At 39.9% G+C, this 16,529-nt stretch overlaps 1 protein-coding gene across 2 annotated transcripts in view; it reads left to right on the top strand.

Moving 5' to 3' along the window:
* The window catches only part of CSMD3 (CUB and Sushi multiple domains 3), a 1,158,685-nt gene that overhangs the window by 836,093 nt on the left and 306,063 nt on the right, over positions 1–16,529 (top strand). For both annotated transcript variants that reach the window (XM_039525141.1, XM_039525140.1), the window contains 2 exons: positions 4,264–4,402; positions 5,716–5,903. In XM_039525141.1, coding sequence (XP_039381075.1) covers positions 4,264–4,402; positions 5,716–5,903 — 327 coding nt within the window. The remainder of the gene's footprint in view (positions 1–4,263; positions 4,403–5,715; positions 5,904–16,529) is intronic.

The following is a 16,529-nucleotide window of genomic DNA, read 5'->3' as shown; positions in this document are numbered from 1 at the left end:
AGTAACCTTTGGCACATGGCCCCAGGGTAATCCGCTGGTGGGCCACGAGACATTTTGTTTACATTGACCATCCACAGGCATGCCCCCCTGCAACTCCCAGTGGCCGCGGCTCACCATTGCCATCCAGTGGGAGCTGTGGGAAGTGGCGCAGGCCACAGGGACATGCTGGCCACTGCTACCCACAGCTCCCATTGGACGGGAACGGTGAACTGCGGCCACTGGGAGCTGCAGGGGGCCACGCCTGCAGACGGTCAACTTAAACAAAATGTCTCGTGGCCCGCCAGTAGATTACTCTGATGGAACACGTGCTGAAGGTTGCCAACCCCTGGACAAAAGCAAGAGTGAATGATTGTCTCAAAAAATACCTTGTCCCTCTGAAGTGAGATGGAGGCACAGTATTGCAACCCTTTTCCTAGTCTGCCTGTTTCTGGCTTCACACTACGTGACCCGAGCCATTGAGTCTTTCTCAGAGACTTCTTTCACCTTGAATAGCTAGGTGCCCTGCATCTTCGCTGCCTGTGTTAGCCATCATTTTCAGGGTTCTTGTTGGACCTGTCCACCTCACATAATGCCCAAGGTGATATTTTGGACAAGCCTTCATAGCTGATGGCATAGCTCCAGTGAGTGATCCCCTACTTCAGATGTTACATCCCTCCACCACGATGAGGCACAGGTCAGACTTGGAGACAATGGCTAAATTCAGGGAATTCCACCTGACAGTTTCCAGAGGCAGATGTATTTATGCAGAACCTAATTACAGACACCTTGGGTTTAGCCATTAAAACAGAATCTCCTCAGGTAGAACCTAACAAATAACCTACAGTAAATCGAGATGACAAACCAGGCAACCACAGGACTGCAGACCAGTGAAAGAGAACAGAGCTTAGAACACACGTGGATTCAGAGCTGATGGTTTGTCTTAACTTACAGTGGAGAGAAACAAGACTTCTTTTACTGGCCTCTTCACATTCCTACTCTTGGGATGTGCTGATGGTTCAAGTTTCCCCCTCAGAGAATTTCAAGAATGTTAATGTGTAGAGGTCATCTCAAAGAAGTATGGTTATAGGTGAGTAAACTTCATTTCTTCTTCAGTTCACTTCTTCAAATTCCCACTCTTGGGATGTGTGCATGGTGCAATTTGGGACCATTAGTATATCACAAGAGTATGAATGTACAGAGGTCATCCTGAAGAACTCCAGCTATAGTGAACAACTTTCATATTGCATATATCCATGTAATTTAAGAATTTTTACATAAATTCTTATTGGTATAGCATGATGGAGCTTTATGGTGAATTCTGTTAAAGGCAACATTAAGAAATCATGTGGGTTTTGTTTGTTTGTTTTTCATTCTTACTTCCGAATCATCACTGCATGAAAATCAGGGAAATCAAACTTCTGACTTGCAGCAATGTAAACCTCCATCTTGCAAAGACAGAGCAGTATCTATTAAGCTTGTTATTGCAAAGGCAAGTCAATTAAATTATTATCAGCACTAATTCGCACTTCCACAAGCTGTTAAATTCTTTACCTACAGCCCAGTGGCATTCAAAGATGTGCATAATACTACCCTGCCTTTGGAAACCTCAGAGAAACTACTTCCAGTCTAATCCTGATAACTGAAGTATCACTGGCAACTATAAAGGAAAGTAAACACATCTGTGCTAATGACTTTGAAATATATTTGATCCATATGGCTAAATGATTGTTACATGCAGTTACTATTACCACTGAATTCCAATAATTATATGGTTCAGACATCCTGGTAGATCTTGTTTGCCTCTCATTGCTTTAAGACAAAATAGTGATTTAAAACTCCATTACCATCTACTGAGTCAATATACGATTTAAAAAAAAATCCAAGTATTATTCCTTTGATAATGGATTCTTAGATTATTTCTCTATCCCTTGTCTTTTTTTTCCCCTAAAGGAAGAAAATCTATAAAAATGAATAAATAATATTTTGATTCCAGTATAAAATGTCAGCCCCATATAAGATTGCTCTTGTCCAGTATACAATTACAGTTTTATTACTTGAATTCATGATTGGCTTGTGGTTCATTTCTCATGTAAGTGACTTTCATTCCATGAATTAGTTTGTGTTTGTGTCTGATTGCACCAGGGTACCAATCAGTTTTATATCTACCATTTGCTAGTCAGCTGATACACTGTATAACAGCGGCTTTGTAGAAAATGTAAAGTGAATGACTATCTGCACTGAAATTCAAACACAACTTGTGAAGCCTAAGCTAAACTCCCAAGGACGAGTTTGCTATTTACTTTGCTTTTTAAGATATGTGATTATTAATTAATAATAATTAATAATAATAAATTAATAAAGGTAGCAGCAGTGATGAAGAGAAAGTAATCACCTTGAGAAATGAGAACTTTCTCACAGTTGTTAACTGCATGACCATATATAATAGTCAATTCCTCAATGAATAGAATAAGTGTGACCACAATATAGTTGCTGTGCACTAGGTCCCCAATCTTGCATCATTCAAATCCATGAATCTTACTGTCTTACTTGGGGAATATGAGTAGAGGCCCCTTCACCAGGGTCCCTTCTCCTTTTCTTCCTTTCCACACAGAATGCACATGGGCATTGTGAATGGGTGGGAACTAGGGCTAGGGCTTCCAGTGAACTCCCCATCCCCTCTGCATTTAAGCATCCCTGGATGCTGAGAGATGCTCCCCTCACCTACACGCACATTGCCCTATAAGTGGGGTGGCTGTCAGAGTTGTTGGGGTCAGGAAGGAATTTTTTCTCTCTGAGGAATATAGGCAAGTTGTTCAGTCAGTGTTTCACCTTCCTCAAAGCATCTGGTGGTCCTGGTAGATGGGGGTGATAAGTATAAGGATAGTAATCTCTCCCATTGCCAAAATAATAACAGGGGAAGTAATAAATAGAAATCATTATTTTCACTTGTGGCCAGTGTGCAGTCACAGGCTACAGGGTCTCAGCTCCAAGGGTAGACCAGAGTGTGTGATCCAGGAGGGACTGGTGGATCCAATTAGCCTGAGGGGCAGGAAAAAGTCTTAAGTGTTCTCAGAATTAGCTTCCTCTTCTCCATAGCCTCATTATTGTAACTGTCAGTAATGCTACCTTAATGGCTACAGTATTTACATAATTGTCCTTTAAAAATAAAACCCAAACTTCCTTGCATGCTGTTGGTTACATTTTAAATAATTTTACATTTGGCATACAATAGTTAGATTATAGATTAATTTGTAGATGAATATTACGATGAATGTGCTAAATGAATTGGTTCTGGTGTGAGTACTGGTGCCTAAATGTTATTAGCTGACACATAATAGCCTCCCTGCCCACTCTGCTTTATTCACGGTTTTTCACGATTAAATAGCAAAGTTAATCTCTCAGACTTCCTAATGTGCCATCCTTTTGTATAAAGATTCACTTTTATTATACAACACACTGTGACTTGGCATAATGAGTGCATCACAGATTGGTAACCTTCCTTATTAAAATGTCATGCATATTTGAATAACCAGTCATTTGTATGCATTATGCATAGTAACAACTATTATCTGCATAATGTAAAAGCATCACTGATTCTGGCTTGCAAAGCATGCATGTGCACATGCACACACATGCGCACACCTTCCCCACACCCCATATACACACTTGGTGCCCTGAGAGCACACAGATAACTTTCTTTGTTCTACTTTGAGTGTGCTTGTAGGATGTACTAATATTTTCTTTGTACGCATGTAAGCTACAATTAATAGCATAATTGTTTTATGTGTAGTTTGTATAGCTCTCAGTCCCATCAAACTGGACTGCTGATGAACCCTACCAGATGGAAACTCACATACATGCGGTTGCATTTGTAACCTCGGTAAAGCCTATTTCAGCTAAAAAAAAAAAAGAGCAACCACCACCTGCCCTTTGATGGTATGTGGTAATAGAAATCCTGAAGTGACATGCCTATTGTGCTTGTTTGCATGTCATTATCCAGAATACTCTTCAAATTTAGAGCAGTTTCAGAAAAGCTCTGATGTTTGTGCCATGGGAACAAACTTAAAAGGATGCAAAGTTCAGTGACAAATAAGACTTTGAGGTAATTAGAAGATTGACTTAACAGAAATGTGACTTTAATTTTTGCTCCTATTAAAGTTTCCTTTGTGAACTCTTGCATTAAATACACAGTGTTTCTCACTTAACTCTTGGAAGACTGTCTCCTTTCATATGTCAGTGAACAGATCCGTGGTACTTACCATTTCCCCCCCCCCCCATTTACAGCACCCTGTGGAGGAAACTTGACAGGCTCATCAGGTTTTATTCTTTCACCAAACTTTCCTCATCCCTATCCGCATAGCAGAGACTGTGACTGGAGTATCACTGTTAATAACGACTATGTTATATCATTAGCATTTATCAGGTAAGCTGTTATTTGGCCATATCTTTTTTTTAAATCATGTTTACATCATTACCATTGGTGGCTGCTCAGAACTCAATAGGGTAAGAGCTGATAAAACCTAATGCACATTATCAATAATTGTTACCTTTGTCAGTAGTCTCCGCAGAGACACCAAGGATTGAATAAGCATAGAGACTTGAAAACACACAGGGCTCAATCCTGCAAGGTGCTGAACATGCCTGTGACATGCAGAGGGCCCTTAACTGCCACTAACCAAACTGAAAGTGGAAGATGCTCAGCCTCTTACAGGATCAGGCCTACAGAGAGATTCTTTCCATGACAAGGTCGGGAAGACAGAGTAAGCTAATTTGCGGGGCTCTCCCCTATCTGAAAGGAAGGACTTTTTTTTTTTTTGACCAGAGGTCTGTCAGTTCAGCATCTCATAGGAGATGTGCACATAAGATTAAAGCAAAACATTAAAAGTAGTATTTGGATCCAGTTTTATTAGCCCACATTGTTACATAAAAATGTGGTTTGTGTGAATAATATTTTCCTGGATATTAAATGCTGTTTGTTAAACCTCTCTATCATAATGCAGTACTTACTACTGTTTCAGAGAATTCACAAAGAGAATGTTGCTGTCTGCATGGTATTTTAACCATAAAACAAAACCAGACACTTTTTGTGGAAAAGTATTTATTTGAAGTTGATGTTTGTTGTTGTTATTATTGTAATTCCCAAAGACCCCAGTTGGGTTTGAGGCCCCATTGTACTAGGAATTTTACAAACATCAGAGACAAATCTTTCCCTGATTTTGGTCATATTATAAAATTTATTGCCTCGTGACTTTTTTAATGTTTGCTTTCGTCTGAACTATTGCTCACCAATTACTTATTACTCAATAGCAAAATATGCATATTAAATAGATACTTTTAAGATATCAGTTAGAACTTTTACTATGTCATGGGTAAGCTTCTTACTGTACTTTATGTTCAGAAATCTTAGTGAATCATTTGGTTTTATAGTTTCATAGATTCCAAGCCCAGAAGGGTCATTGTTACCACGTAGTCCCACCTTCTGTGTAACACAGGCCATAGAACTTCCCCAACCACCTTACAAAAAGATGTTCAAAACACACCCAAACAGTAGAAAGAGGAAGAGAAGGTTGAGTATCAGACCAATCCAGCCACTAACCCCTAGTATTATTATTATTGAGTGTTTTTTGCCACTACTTAGAAACAGTGTTGGTAAGCACTCAGTTGAGCTGATTAGAGTTAGGATATCATGCAAAGCATATTCTATCTAACATTTCTTTTCTTTTTAACGTTTTATAGTTTCAGTATAGAACCAAATTATGACTTCCTCTATATCTATGATGGGCCAGACGGCAATAGTCCACTAATTGGGAGTTTTCAAGATAGCAAGTTGCCAGAGAGGATAGAAAGCAGCTCAAACAACATGCACTTGGCTTTCCGGAGTGATGGATCTGTTAGCTTTACTGGTTTCCATTTGGAGTATAAAGGTAAATGCAACCTTTTTTTTTTTTTTTTGGTTGGTTGGTTGGTTGGGTTTTTGTTGTTCATTCGTTTTATATTCTGTGTATCACAAACATGAACAAAATTTGATACAAAATGTTTTATCTTATGGATATACAGAATTACACTAAAATGTGCAATTTGAGGTATAAGTGTAAAATTGGTTTGTACAAATTATCTATTTCTCTCATTCTGGGAATGATTATATATACACAGACACTGTAAGGTGTAATCTATCCGCAGCTGGATTTCATTGTAAATGTAAATGTTCAGTATGCTATTTTTAAACCACATTTTAAGACATTAGTTTACAAAGTAAAAACCAAAATGTTACAGTAACAATATTTAATTTGACAGTGCCAAATACACATGTGATAGTTTTATTTTCCAGCATAAATGTAATAAGAACCTCAGGCATATTAGCACATCACAGCCCTGTAAGGTATGCTGATGAGATGCAATAGATGCTGAAAGCTTTAAAAGTGCTAAGTCTGTTAGGTCAATGATTTAAGAAAAACAAAGGTCTTGAAATAGACTTTTACATGATGGTCTATATTAGATCTGTCTGAATTCAGTCTTAACAGCATAGACTATAAAGTAGATCTTTGCATATTTATCATAGGCAGTATCAGTTTCAAAGGATTGTCACTGCCTTGTTGGGTGAAATAATGCTCTCTGTAAAACGTTCCTGAATATGTACTTACACAGAGCAGTAGAGAACAATGAGTCCCAATGGATATGAATCATGTCGCCAATGTATTTTAAGCTCATTGGACCACTTCTTCAGATAGCTGGAGTGTAAAAAAGAGAGGGTTCCAGTTATTCCAGTTAGTTGGGTTGGTCCTGCTGTGAGGAGGGGGTTGAGTAGATGACCTCCTTAGGTCTCTTCCAACCCTAATCTTCTTTGATTCTCTGAAATGCATGTTACATTGTCAAACCCCATAGAAGCCCTCCTCTACAAGGATTTGGTTCCATGAGACTGGCTCGGCCTACTGGAGGACTGTTCTCTATGGAATCATCTCCCCCCCTCAGCTATGGAGTAGTTTCCACAATAAATTCATGGTAAATCCAAAAGCAATAATTTTCATTAATTTTCCCATGTCAAAGTTCTCTTCAGACCTTCCATGCTTGGACATTCATCAGGCTGCTGTGTTTGGATCCCAACACTAAATCCATGTGTTTTTAGCTTCCCTTTCATCTGGATAGACTACAGGCACTCTCTTTTGTTTTGGACTCCAAGCATACTCCCTGGGCAAAGACTATTGTTCGGTACCGCTTTTGGAAGTGGGACCCTACAATCTAGCTACCCAGATCCCAAGATTAGTGCTGATCTAAGTTTCCGCTTTGTTGCTGCGTGACTGGCCAGCTGCCTATTAAGCCCTCTGCAGGGGCTCAAGACTGCGGTGGGGAGAGATGCCTCTCCCGCAACATGTACCAGCCTTGGCAGGGAGAGATGCCCATCCCTGCCGGCCAAATGATGGACCTGCTGTGGCGGGGAGAGGCGCCCCTCCCCGCCGGCCTCAGCACGGACCTGCTGCAGCAGCAGGGAGAGGAGGACCTCCCTCAGCCTGGCCCAGGCCCACTGGAGCTGCCAGGGAGAGGCGCACCTCCCCACTGCCCTGGACTTGCCACAGCCGGCAGAGAGGAGCCCCTCCCTCAGTCTGGCCCAGGCCTGCTAGAGCTGCCGGGGAAAGGAGACCCACCCTTGGCACAGCTCAGTCCCATCGGAGCTGCTGCGGTTGGGGGGAGGCACCTCTCACCCACCCCCGAGCTGCTGCGACGAGAGGGCTGGGGGGAGTCTTCTCTCCCCACTGCAGCCTGGGGCAGCCTGTACCCCAATCCCTTCATCCCCGGCCCCACCTCAGAGACCACCCCCCTGTACCCCAACCTTCTGCCCCAGTCCTGAGCCCCCTCCCACACTCTGAACCTCTCATCCCCAGCCCCACCACATGAATTTTGTTAGGTGCACCAATATGAAGGTGAGGTGTCACACATCACCTCCATATTGGTGCACCTAACAAAATTCATTCAGCACATGGATGTAAAAAATTAGAGGGAACACTGGTGCTGATCCTCTCAAAACTCCAAGTAGCTTAAGCACACCCTTCCCAGAGCTCCACCATTGTGGGTACTCCGGTTTACCGTTTACCCCTTCAGGGCCATGTGAGAGTTGAAGTAAATAATGTGCAAACTTTGCAGAAGAATTTCTACCCATCAGTCTACACTTTAGACAGCACAAGAGACATACAGATCCAGAAAAACAAAAACAAAAAAAAACCCAGTAAATATCTGTATGCTATTCCCTGCCGGAGTTTCCTCACCACTCTTGAGGGTTCATTGGGATTTGGGTCAGTGTTCTTTCAGGGTTCCAAGTCACCGCTCATGGAGCTCATTCCTTCAGCTCATGGTTTCACCTATGGAACATGGAGTGTTCTCTTTGACCTCTGCAGCCAGCTTCCTTCAACTTTGTCTGGTCTGACAGTCAAAAGGTTCCCTCTTGCTCAGGATGCATGATCCTTTGTCTCCTGAATCTCTCAGCATCTGGGTTTTTAAATACCAGTCCTAATGTCTGGTTTCTTTGTTCTCTTTCTGCGGATTTTCCATTCCTCCAATCCCCATCCCTAAAGAACAACTTAGACATCCTCCCCCTAAATAACAATTGCAAGTATCCTCCTTAGCATGCTCAATGTCCTGCCAGAGCCCAGTTCTTAAGTATTAATGACTTATTTGTGTTTGTTTGTTTGTTTTGTAGCTTCTTCCAGATAATGTGTGTGATATGTGATTGTTTTTTTTTTCATCTCATGGCTGATTTACTTACACAATGGGATTGAAGCTATACGTAGAGTTCATAATATCAAACAGAATTCATAGGTTGTATGTAGACAAGTCTCCAAACCATCACACCTCACCTCTCAGAGAACACCCTCTCTTGCTCCTGAGCAGGGAACTGAATAATGACAGAGTCGTACAGGGGCACTAAGGTATCACTTGTAGATGCAGGGGGCGCTGAGGCAGTGCAGAAGCATAGACCCTCAAGCAAATCTCCTGAGATATATGGGTTTTAAGGGATAAAAAGTCTCTTTTGAGTTCTCTTTAGTGGCACTGTGCTCCCCAGTGGATACAGAACAAAGAGTTTAAAACTATGCAAGTGCGGTTACCATTCCTTGTGCTCACTGTTGGGAGCTGTGTCTGTTGTTCTGATGAAAGAATTAGGCCCATAAAATTATGTGGACTTTGAAAACAAATAGAAGATAAATGCAGATTAAATTTCGAGCCTACCATTATTGTCAATTTCATTATAATAAACAACTATAATATAATTTTTTTATTTACATAAAAGTGATATCGAGGCCCCATTGTGCAGGCACTTAGAACGATGCAGTTCTCATCTCAAAGTGTTTACAATCTAAATAGAAAAGACAGAAAAAGGATGGGAGAAGGGAAGTATTGTTAATCCTGTTTTACAAATAGGAATCAGAGGCATAGAGATATTAAATGACTTGTCCAGCAGCATCATGCAGAAAGTCTGCAGAAGAGCAGGAAATTGAACTGAGAACTCCTAAATTCCAATCCATTGTCTTAATTTCAAAACCTCTAAATCAGGGACTGGCAACCTTTGGCACATGGCCCGTCAGGGAAATCCGCTGATGGGCTGGAACGGTTTGTTTACCTGCAGCATCCTCATGTTCGGCCGATTGCAGCTCCCAGTGGCTGCGGTTCACCATTCCAGCCAATGGGGGCTGCGGGAAGCGGCAGGGGGATATACTGCAAAAGCGCCTCCGCCAGCCAGATTGCCACCCTTGAATTATACAGCAGAGTGACACCAGCAAATTCCCAGACTTTCCCTCAGAAATGTGCGTCTTGTACTGCCCAGTACCATCCTGGACAATACAAGCTCATATCAATTAGGTCATTTCATTAATGGAAAATTATATACACAAGCGCTGTTGTCTCAAATGGAGTTTCCCAAACACTTCAGTCCAAACACACTGCCTAAGATAAAACATTAAAACAAGTTTATTAATTGCAGAAAAATAGATTTTAAATTATTACAAGTAATGAGGCATAAAAGTCAGAATTGGTTACAAATAAAAGGTGAAACAAAAACTAATACGCAACTTAACAAGCTAAGTGAATTAAAAGCAAAATGTCTCTATCGCCAAATGCTTTTGCAGACTTACTGGTTGGATGCTTTTCAACCAGGACCCTTCCCCCAGTTCAATGCTTCTTTCCTTGTTCTTTCTCCACATAAGCAATTATGATAGATTGTCACTCTTGGGTTTGTGCTTCTAATGTGAGGCCAGGTGGGCAACTCGTATAGCTCAAAGTATAGAGAAGTGGCTTCAGGGGTGGGGGTTGTTAATCCAGGCCAGCTCTGTATTAGGGCTTGTCTTCACTGCAACGGTTAGCTTGAAGTACTCCACTCAAGTCACTGCACTCGATCTAGACTAGACTAGCTTGAGTGGAATTATTTGAGTAGAGTAACTCAGGTGTGGTTCCTCAGAGAGTTTGAGTGAGAGCAGCCTTGCTGTGAAACAATGCTCAAACTATACAGAGTGACTGAATTAGCAGCACAGAGAGATTGGATTAACAGCAGGTGAGTTGTGTTTAATTTGAGCTGCTGCCTGTAAATGCATCTCCACTGGATTACTAGGTCAAGTGTAGTAGCATTTGAGCTTCATCCCTCATGCCCTCAAGGGGCCAACTATCTTACATTTAAAGCAATACTTATTTAAGATGGACATTTCTGTGTGTGGATGGGAATATGGATTGGGGCAACATGCTGCAGTGAAGAAAAGACTTCAGAACCTGAGTGCCTTAGTACCATTCCTTTGTGACCACATTTGCTTTGTGAACTGGCTTTCATCCATGGTAAGTGCCATGTGTATTAGTGCTGCATCAAGAATTTGAGTGTCATGACTCCATTGGCATCAGGGAGATTTCGTGCTCCCTCAAAACCCTTTCACCTGCAGTTTCTTGTATTTTTGTTTGTTTTGTGTTCTCCCACATTCCCTCCTTTCTCCTTCAGAATGGAGAAGCAGCCTGGTGGATTTGAAAAGTGCTCAGAGTACAGTTGCAGTTCAAGGGAGAGACTGACTGTAATATCCTGATCTGTGAAGCACACCATGACTGCTTTGTCTTTGAAATTTGCTCATGGATGTCACAGTAAGGTGAACAAAGTGCCTGAAAATTCTCCTTACTTCTGATATTTCTTCCCATACGTTGGATGCAAAAAGTCCTAAAAGGTCTTGAAAGTATCTTTTGCCTTGGGTTATCCAATATAGAGAGTTCTCAGTTCAGCATTGAGACTCTACCAACAACATCCATGTATGCATTGGTCTCCAAGCTGCATTTCAACTGCCTCAAAGCATCCAGTGAGAACTGACATGTCAGTGTTAACACACCACATCAAATAATTGCTATCTTTAGTCTTGTCCCACCATCCACACAGTGCTTAATGCAGACCTTAGGCCATTTGTGTGATCAAGGAAGGATTCAATATTTGACTAGACGAAGCAATAGGAATTATTGGTCAGCCCATCATCTGCATTGATAGTGAATCAGAATACAGAACACATGGTTCCTGAGGGTGTAGAAGCTAAGTAGACTGGTGTCTCTGAGTTTGTGTCCACAGTCTGACCTGATCAGAAAGGTATGCTACATATTTAAGTGGAAAGAGTTTCTGATATGTTGTGAAAGCCCTTGCAGATCCTTTTACTGTGTATTCACTGTTTGACTACCTTGGACATATGTTAGAATCTGATTTACAGACATCATCCTTCCAAGTTCATTCAATAGCTATTTCAGATTTCTATGAGTAAGATGAGGGTGCTGCATGTTTCAGGTTTTATTTTTAAATCTACTTATTAAGAAGATACATCTTAGCTTTATTTTTATGGCAACAGCTTTAGTGCTTAGTGAACATTCATGGGAATCTATCACAGTTGTATCTTTGGAGAAGAGAAAATTGCATAACTGTAATTGCTGCTCAATGAAGATATATGATGTGACTGATCACTACTCTCCCAGACACCTCCCTTCAGTGTTAGTGTTCTGTAACTGAAGCTTTTGATATTGCATCTACCTTATTTTCTCTTCCTCTCTAATTTGTTATATAGTATCCATATCCAGACATCTCCCATATATGCAAAAGATTTCTTTCTTTCTTTAGTAGGGAGGACTGGACTTTTTCTTTCATGGTGTTATTGTGGGAAATTAAGTTGATTTACGTTATGGTTTTATTGCATATTTCTTTGAAGATTTTTGTGGTCATCCTATTTTGTACCAGGAGTGCATTCCAGATTTGTGGACCTGTCTCAGAGATACCTCTAACTCATACACAGAAGCTTCACGATGTGTCTAGATGTAACAGAGAGGACATGATTAGGATGAGGCGGTCCTGCAGGTAAACTGTGGACCTTTGAAAATGAGGGCCAATGTCTTAAATTTAACCTGAAGTGGAGCACTGGGATGATTTTATGTTTCATTGAAATGTCAGTAAATTGTACCTTCTCTCTGTTCATTTCCCATCAGAAACAGATTTCAAGATATTTGTGTTGTATACGTTTTGCCCTTGATAATCAGTTTTCTCCTCCACTCCCATTCATTCATTGATGTTACACTGTACTTTCTGAGACATCACAGTTCATAACTCTGGAGAGAATTATGATGCCACAAACACTGGAATGCAGCATCCAAAAATAAATCTGCTTGAATGGATACTATCTATGCTTAGGTGGTCCCGTCTTTCCTTCCTGAGTTTACTTGGGAGCAGGCAACACTCACCTGTGTGCCAGGGTGCCTGTCAAATGTAAAGGAGATCCTGAGTATCCCAGTGGTGATGGTGAATATGTGGGAATCCTCTAAACACCCCTCTGCTGCAGTCCTTTTACTTATAAGGAATATTAATCTTAGTGGTGCATCTACCTTGCTGGGCCTGTACAAACACTGACAGGCCTTGGGAGCCTCCAGAAATAAACCTGAGCTACTCTATGTAATGGGTTTTACCCAAAAATACCAGTACTGTTAACACATCTTTACTAGGGCTGTCGATTAATAGCAATTAGCTCACGCAATTAACTAATAAAAATTAATCGCAATTAATTGCAGCTTTAATCGCACTGTTAAACAATACAATACCAATTTAAATGTATTTAATATTTTTGGATGATCTTCTACATTTTCAAATATATTGATTTCAATTACAACACAGAATACAAAGTGTACAGTGCTCACTTTATATTATTTTTATTACAAATGTTTGCACTGTAAAAATGATAAAATAGTATTTTTCAATTCACCTAATACAAGTACTGTAGTGCATTCTCTTTATTATGAAAGTGCAACTTACAAATGTAGATTTTTTTTTGTTTTGTTACAAAACTGCACTCAAAAACAAAACAGTGTAAAACTTTGGAGTGTACAGGTCCACTCAGTCCTACTTCTAGTTCAGCCAATCGCTAAGAATTGTTTAATTATATGGGAGATAATGCTGCCCGCTTCTTATGTACAATGTCACCTGAAAGTGAGTACTGGCGTTCGCATGGCACTTTTCTTGCCGGCATTGCAAGTTATTTACATGGCAGATATGCTAAACATTTGTATACCCCTTCATGCTTTGGACACCATTACAGAGGACATGCATTCATTCTGATGATGCTCATTAAAAACAATTAATGTGTGAATTAAATTTGTGAATGAACTCTTTCGGGGAGAATTGTATGTCTCCTGCTCTGATTTACTCACATTCTACCATATATTCCATGCTGTAGCATTCTTGGATGATGATCCAGCACATGTTGTTCGTTTTAAGAACACTTTCACTGCAGATTTGACAAAATGCAAAGAAGTTACCAATGTGAAATTTCTAAAGATGCAGCACTCGACCTGAGGTTTAAGAATCTGAAGTGCCTTCCAAAATCTGAGAGGAATGAGGTATGGAGCTTTCAGGAGTCTTAAAAGAGCAACACTGCAATGCGGAAACTACAGAAACCAAACCACCAAAAAAAGAAAATTAACCATCTGCTGGTGGCATCAGTCTCAGATGATGAAAGTGAACATGCGTTGATCTGTACTGCTTTGGATCGTTATTGAGCAGAACCCGTCATCAGCATGGACACACGTCCTCTGGAATGGTGGTTGAAGCATGAAGGGACATATGAATCTTTAGAGCATCTGGCACGTAAATATCTTGTGATGCCAGCTACAACAGTGTCATGCAAACGCCTGTTCTGACTTTCAGATGATATTATAAACAAGAAGTCAGCAGCATTATCTCCTGCAAAAGTGAACACTCTTGTTTGTCTGAGCAACTGACTGAACAAGAAGTAGGACTGAGTTGTTTTGTTTTTGAATGCAGTTGTTTTTGTACATAATTCTACATTTGTAAGTGCAACTTTCATGATAAAAGTAGATTGCACTACATTACTTGTAATGAGGGAATTGAAAAATTCTATTTCTTTTTTGTTTTTTACAGTGCAAATATTTGTAAGCAAAAATAAATATAAAGTGAGCATTCTACACTTTGTAGTCTGTGTTATAATTAAAATCAATATATTGGAAAAATGTGAAAACATCCAAAATATTAAATGACTTTCCGTTGGTATTCTATTGTTTAACAGTGCAATTAAAACTGCAATGAATCACAATTAATTTTTTAAATCATGATTAATTGTAGAAAACATAAAAAATGGCATTCTATTATTGTTTAACAGCATGATGAATCAATTATTTTTAATCATGCAATTAATCACAATTATTTAATTGCTTGATATCCCTAATATTTATTTAACAATTTAGAAAAAAACAGGATATAATAGATTGAGATTAACTAATCTCACAACCCCTTCAAGTTAGCAGGGGGTGCTTAAATCGATTAATAAATGAAGTTTACAGTAGTAAATGAAACTTAACCACTGTACATTTACATCAGCATCTGCTACGTCAACTCTGAGTGTGCATTCCTCTGAATTTCAAAGTTCTAGACAATTGCTTGTGTGGGCGCGCTTGGAGACACTGAAGCCGGGGACAGTAAAGTAATCCAGCCAAGTCAACAAAGGGCAGAGCAATTCTAACTGTGGATCAATCCAAGCTCCACAACCGTTCTGAAGACGGGCGTTGTTATAACCAGAGGTCTGTAATCTTGGATCCTGGTTAGACAAGACCACTTTTCAGCCTCAAGGAAACCACTTAGTCTTTTCATCACCCCTTTTCCTTGAAAGCACTTTCCTAAATAAATAAACAAACAAAATAAGAGTTGTGGTTACTCACACTGCTTTCACTGCATCCCAAACTCAGTCAGTTCTCGCCATAGCAAGAGTCTTTGCCCTGGCTCTGACAAAGCTCAATAATAGCTTCCGTGACTCCCCACTTGGTCAAAGCCCCAGCAGTTTCTCAGCAGCAGCTACTAGCTTTCTAGCAGGAGCTTAGCTCCACAAAGCAGTCTCTTCCATCCCCAACACAGTCTCAGCACCCAAGTCAAAATAGGGGACCACAGCAGCAGGCTAGTGCCCTGATTGAACAGAGCTCACACAAGACTCCCTACAACTCAGCATCTACTTTTTTTTAACTTTATTTTTAAGTCCTCACAAAATGGAGCCCATTGAAACTGAGGCAGGGAAGTCTGTCTCTTCCCCAAAGTATCATGGGGGTCCTAGTCTTCAAGTCTGGATCACAGCAGCTGGGATCTTCCTGAGTGGAACACACCCAATTAAGTTCAGAGGTCCCTTTCATGGAGATGCCTACACTTAAATATAACTGTACAATTGTTATTGTATCTAACAGTTATCTTACTGATTTTCACATGAGAAGCATCAACACTGCAAATAAAGTGTGTGAGTTCTGATAAAATGTTTGGAAAAAGACTGAGGTTTCAACAACTCTCTTTACCATGTAAATGGACATAACACTCTAATGACAAATATGAATTTTGAATAATGAAAAGACATTCCATGTTTCTTTATTCTGATGCTGATGTACCTGGAACATTCTAGACTATGAGTATTTTATTTCTCTCCTCTTGCTAGTTCTCATATTAAATGAGGGAGTGAAATATGCAATTCTCATAATCTAGTGAGGTGTGTTCTATTTGATTAGATAGCTATGGTAATGTTCTTAAACCAATCTCCCCCATACAACCACAAAAATATATATTATGACTTGATACTTGTGTCATTTTCTGATATCATATACTATTTGTTTAATGACATTAAATTGCAAAATTATTTATTTATTTATTTATTTTTGGCATTTACTTTCTTCCTGTTGGATATTGCTGCTGGAATTGAAAAATGTTGAGCTGCTATTTGCTTTGAGTGTGTTACCTTCTTGATGGCTCTGTGGCATTAGACAGATTATTATTTGTATTACAGAAAGAAGGCAGAAACAACAACAGGACCATGTGCATGTGTTCAGATGGTTTTGAATATTTTAAAATGAGAAGTTATAAATAAGAAATACAATTGATAAATACAGTATCATGAATCTTTTTTTCATAATGAGGCCTCCAATACATTTAAAAGGAGAAACTTTTATAATATTAAAAAATGGTATTGTAGATAGAAATTTGTTGTTCATTTTGAACAAATCTGAAATGCTAATCATTTGTGTGCACT

The sequence above is a fragment of the Mauremys reevesii genome, linkage group 2 (genome assembly GCF_016161935.1).
Source record: "Mauremys reevesii isolate NIE-2019 linkage group 2, ASM1616193v1, whole genome shotgun sequence".
Classification (NCBI taxonomy): domain Eukaryota; kingdom Metazoa; phylum Chordata; order Testudines; family Geoemydidae; genus Mauremys; species Mauremys reevesii.
The sequence above is the reverse complement of the archived record's forward strand: the minus strand, read 5'-3'. Positions and strand labels throughout refer to the sequence as shown.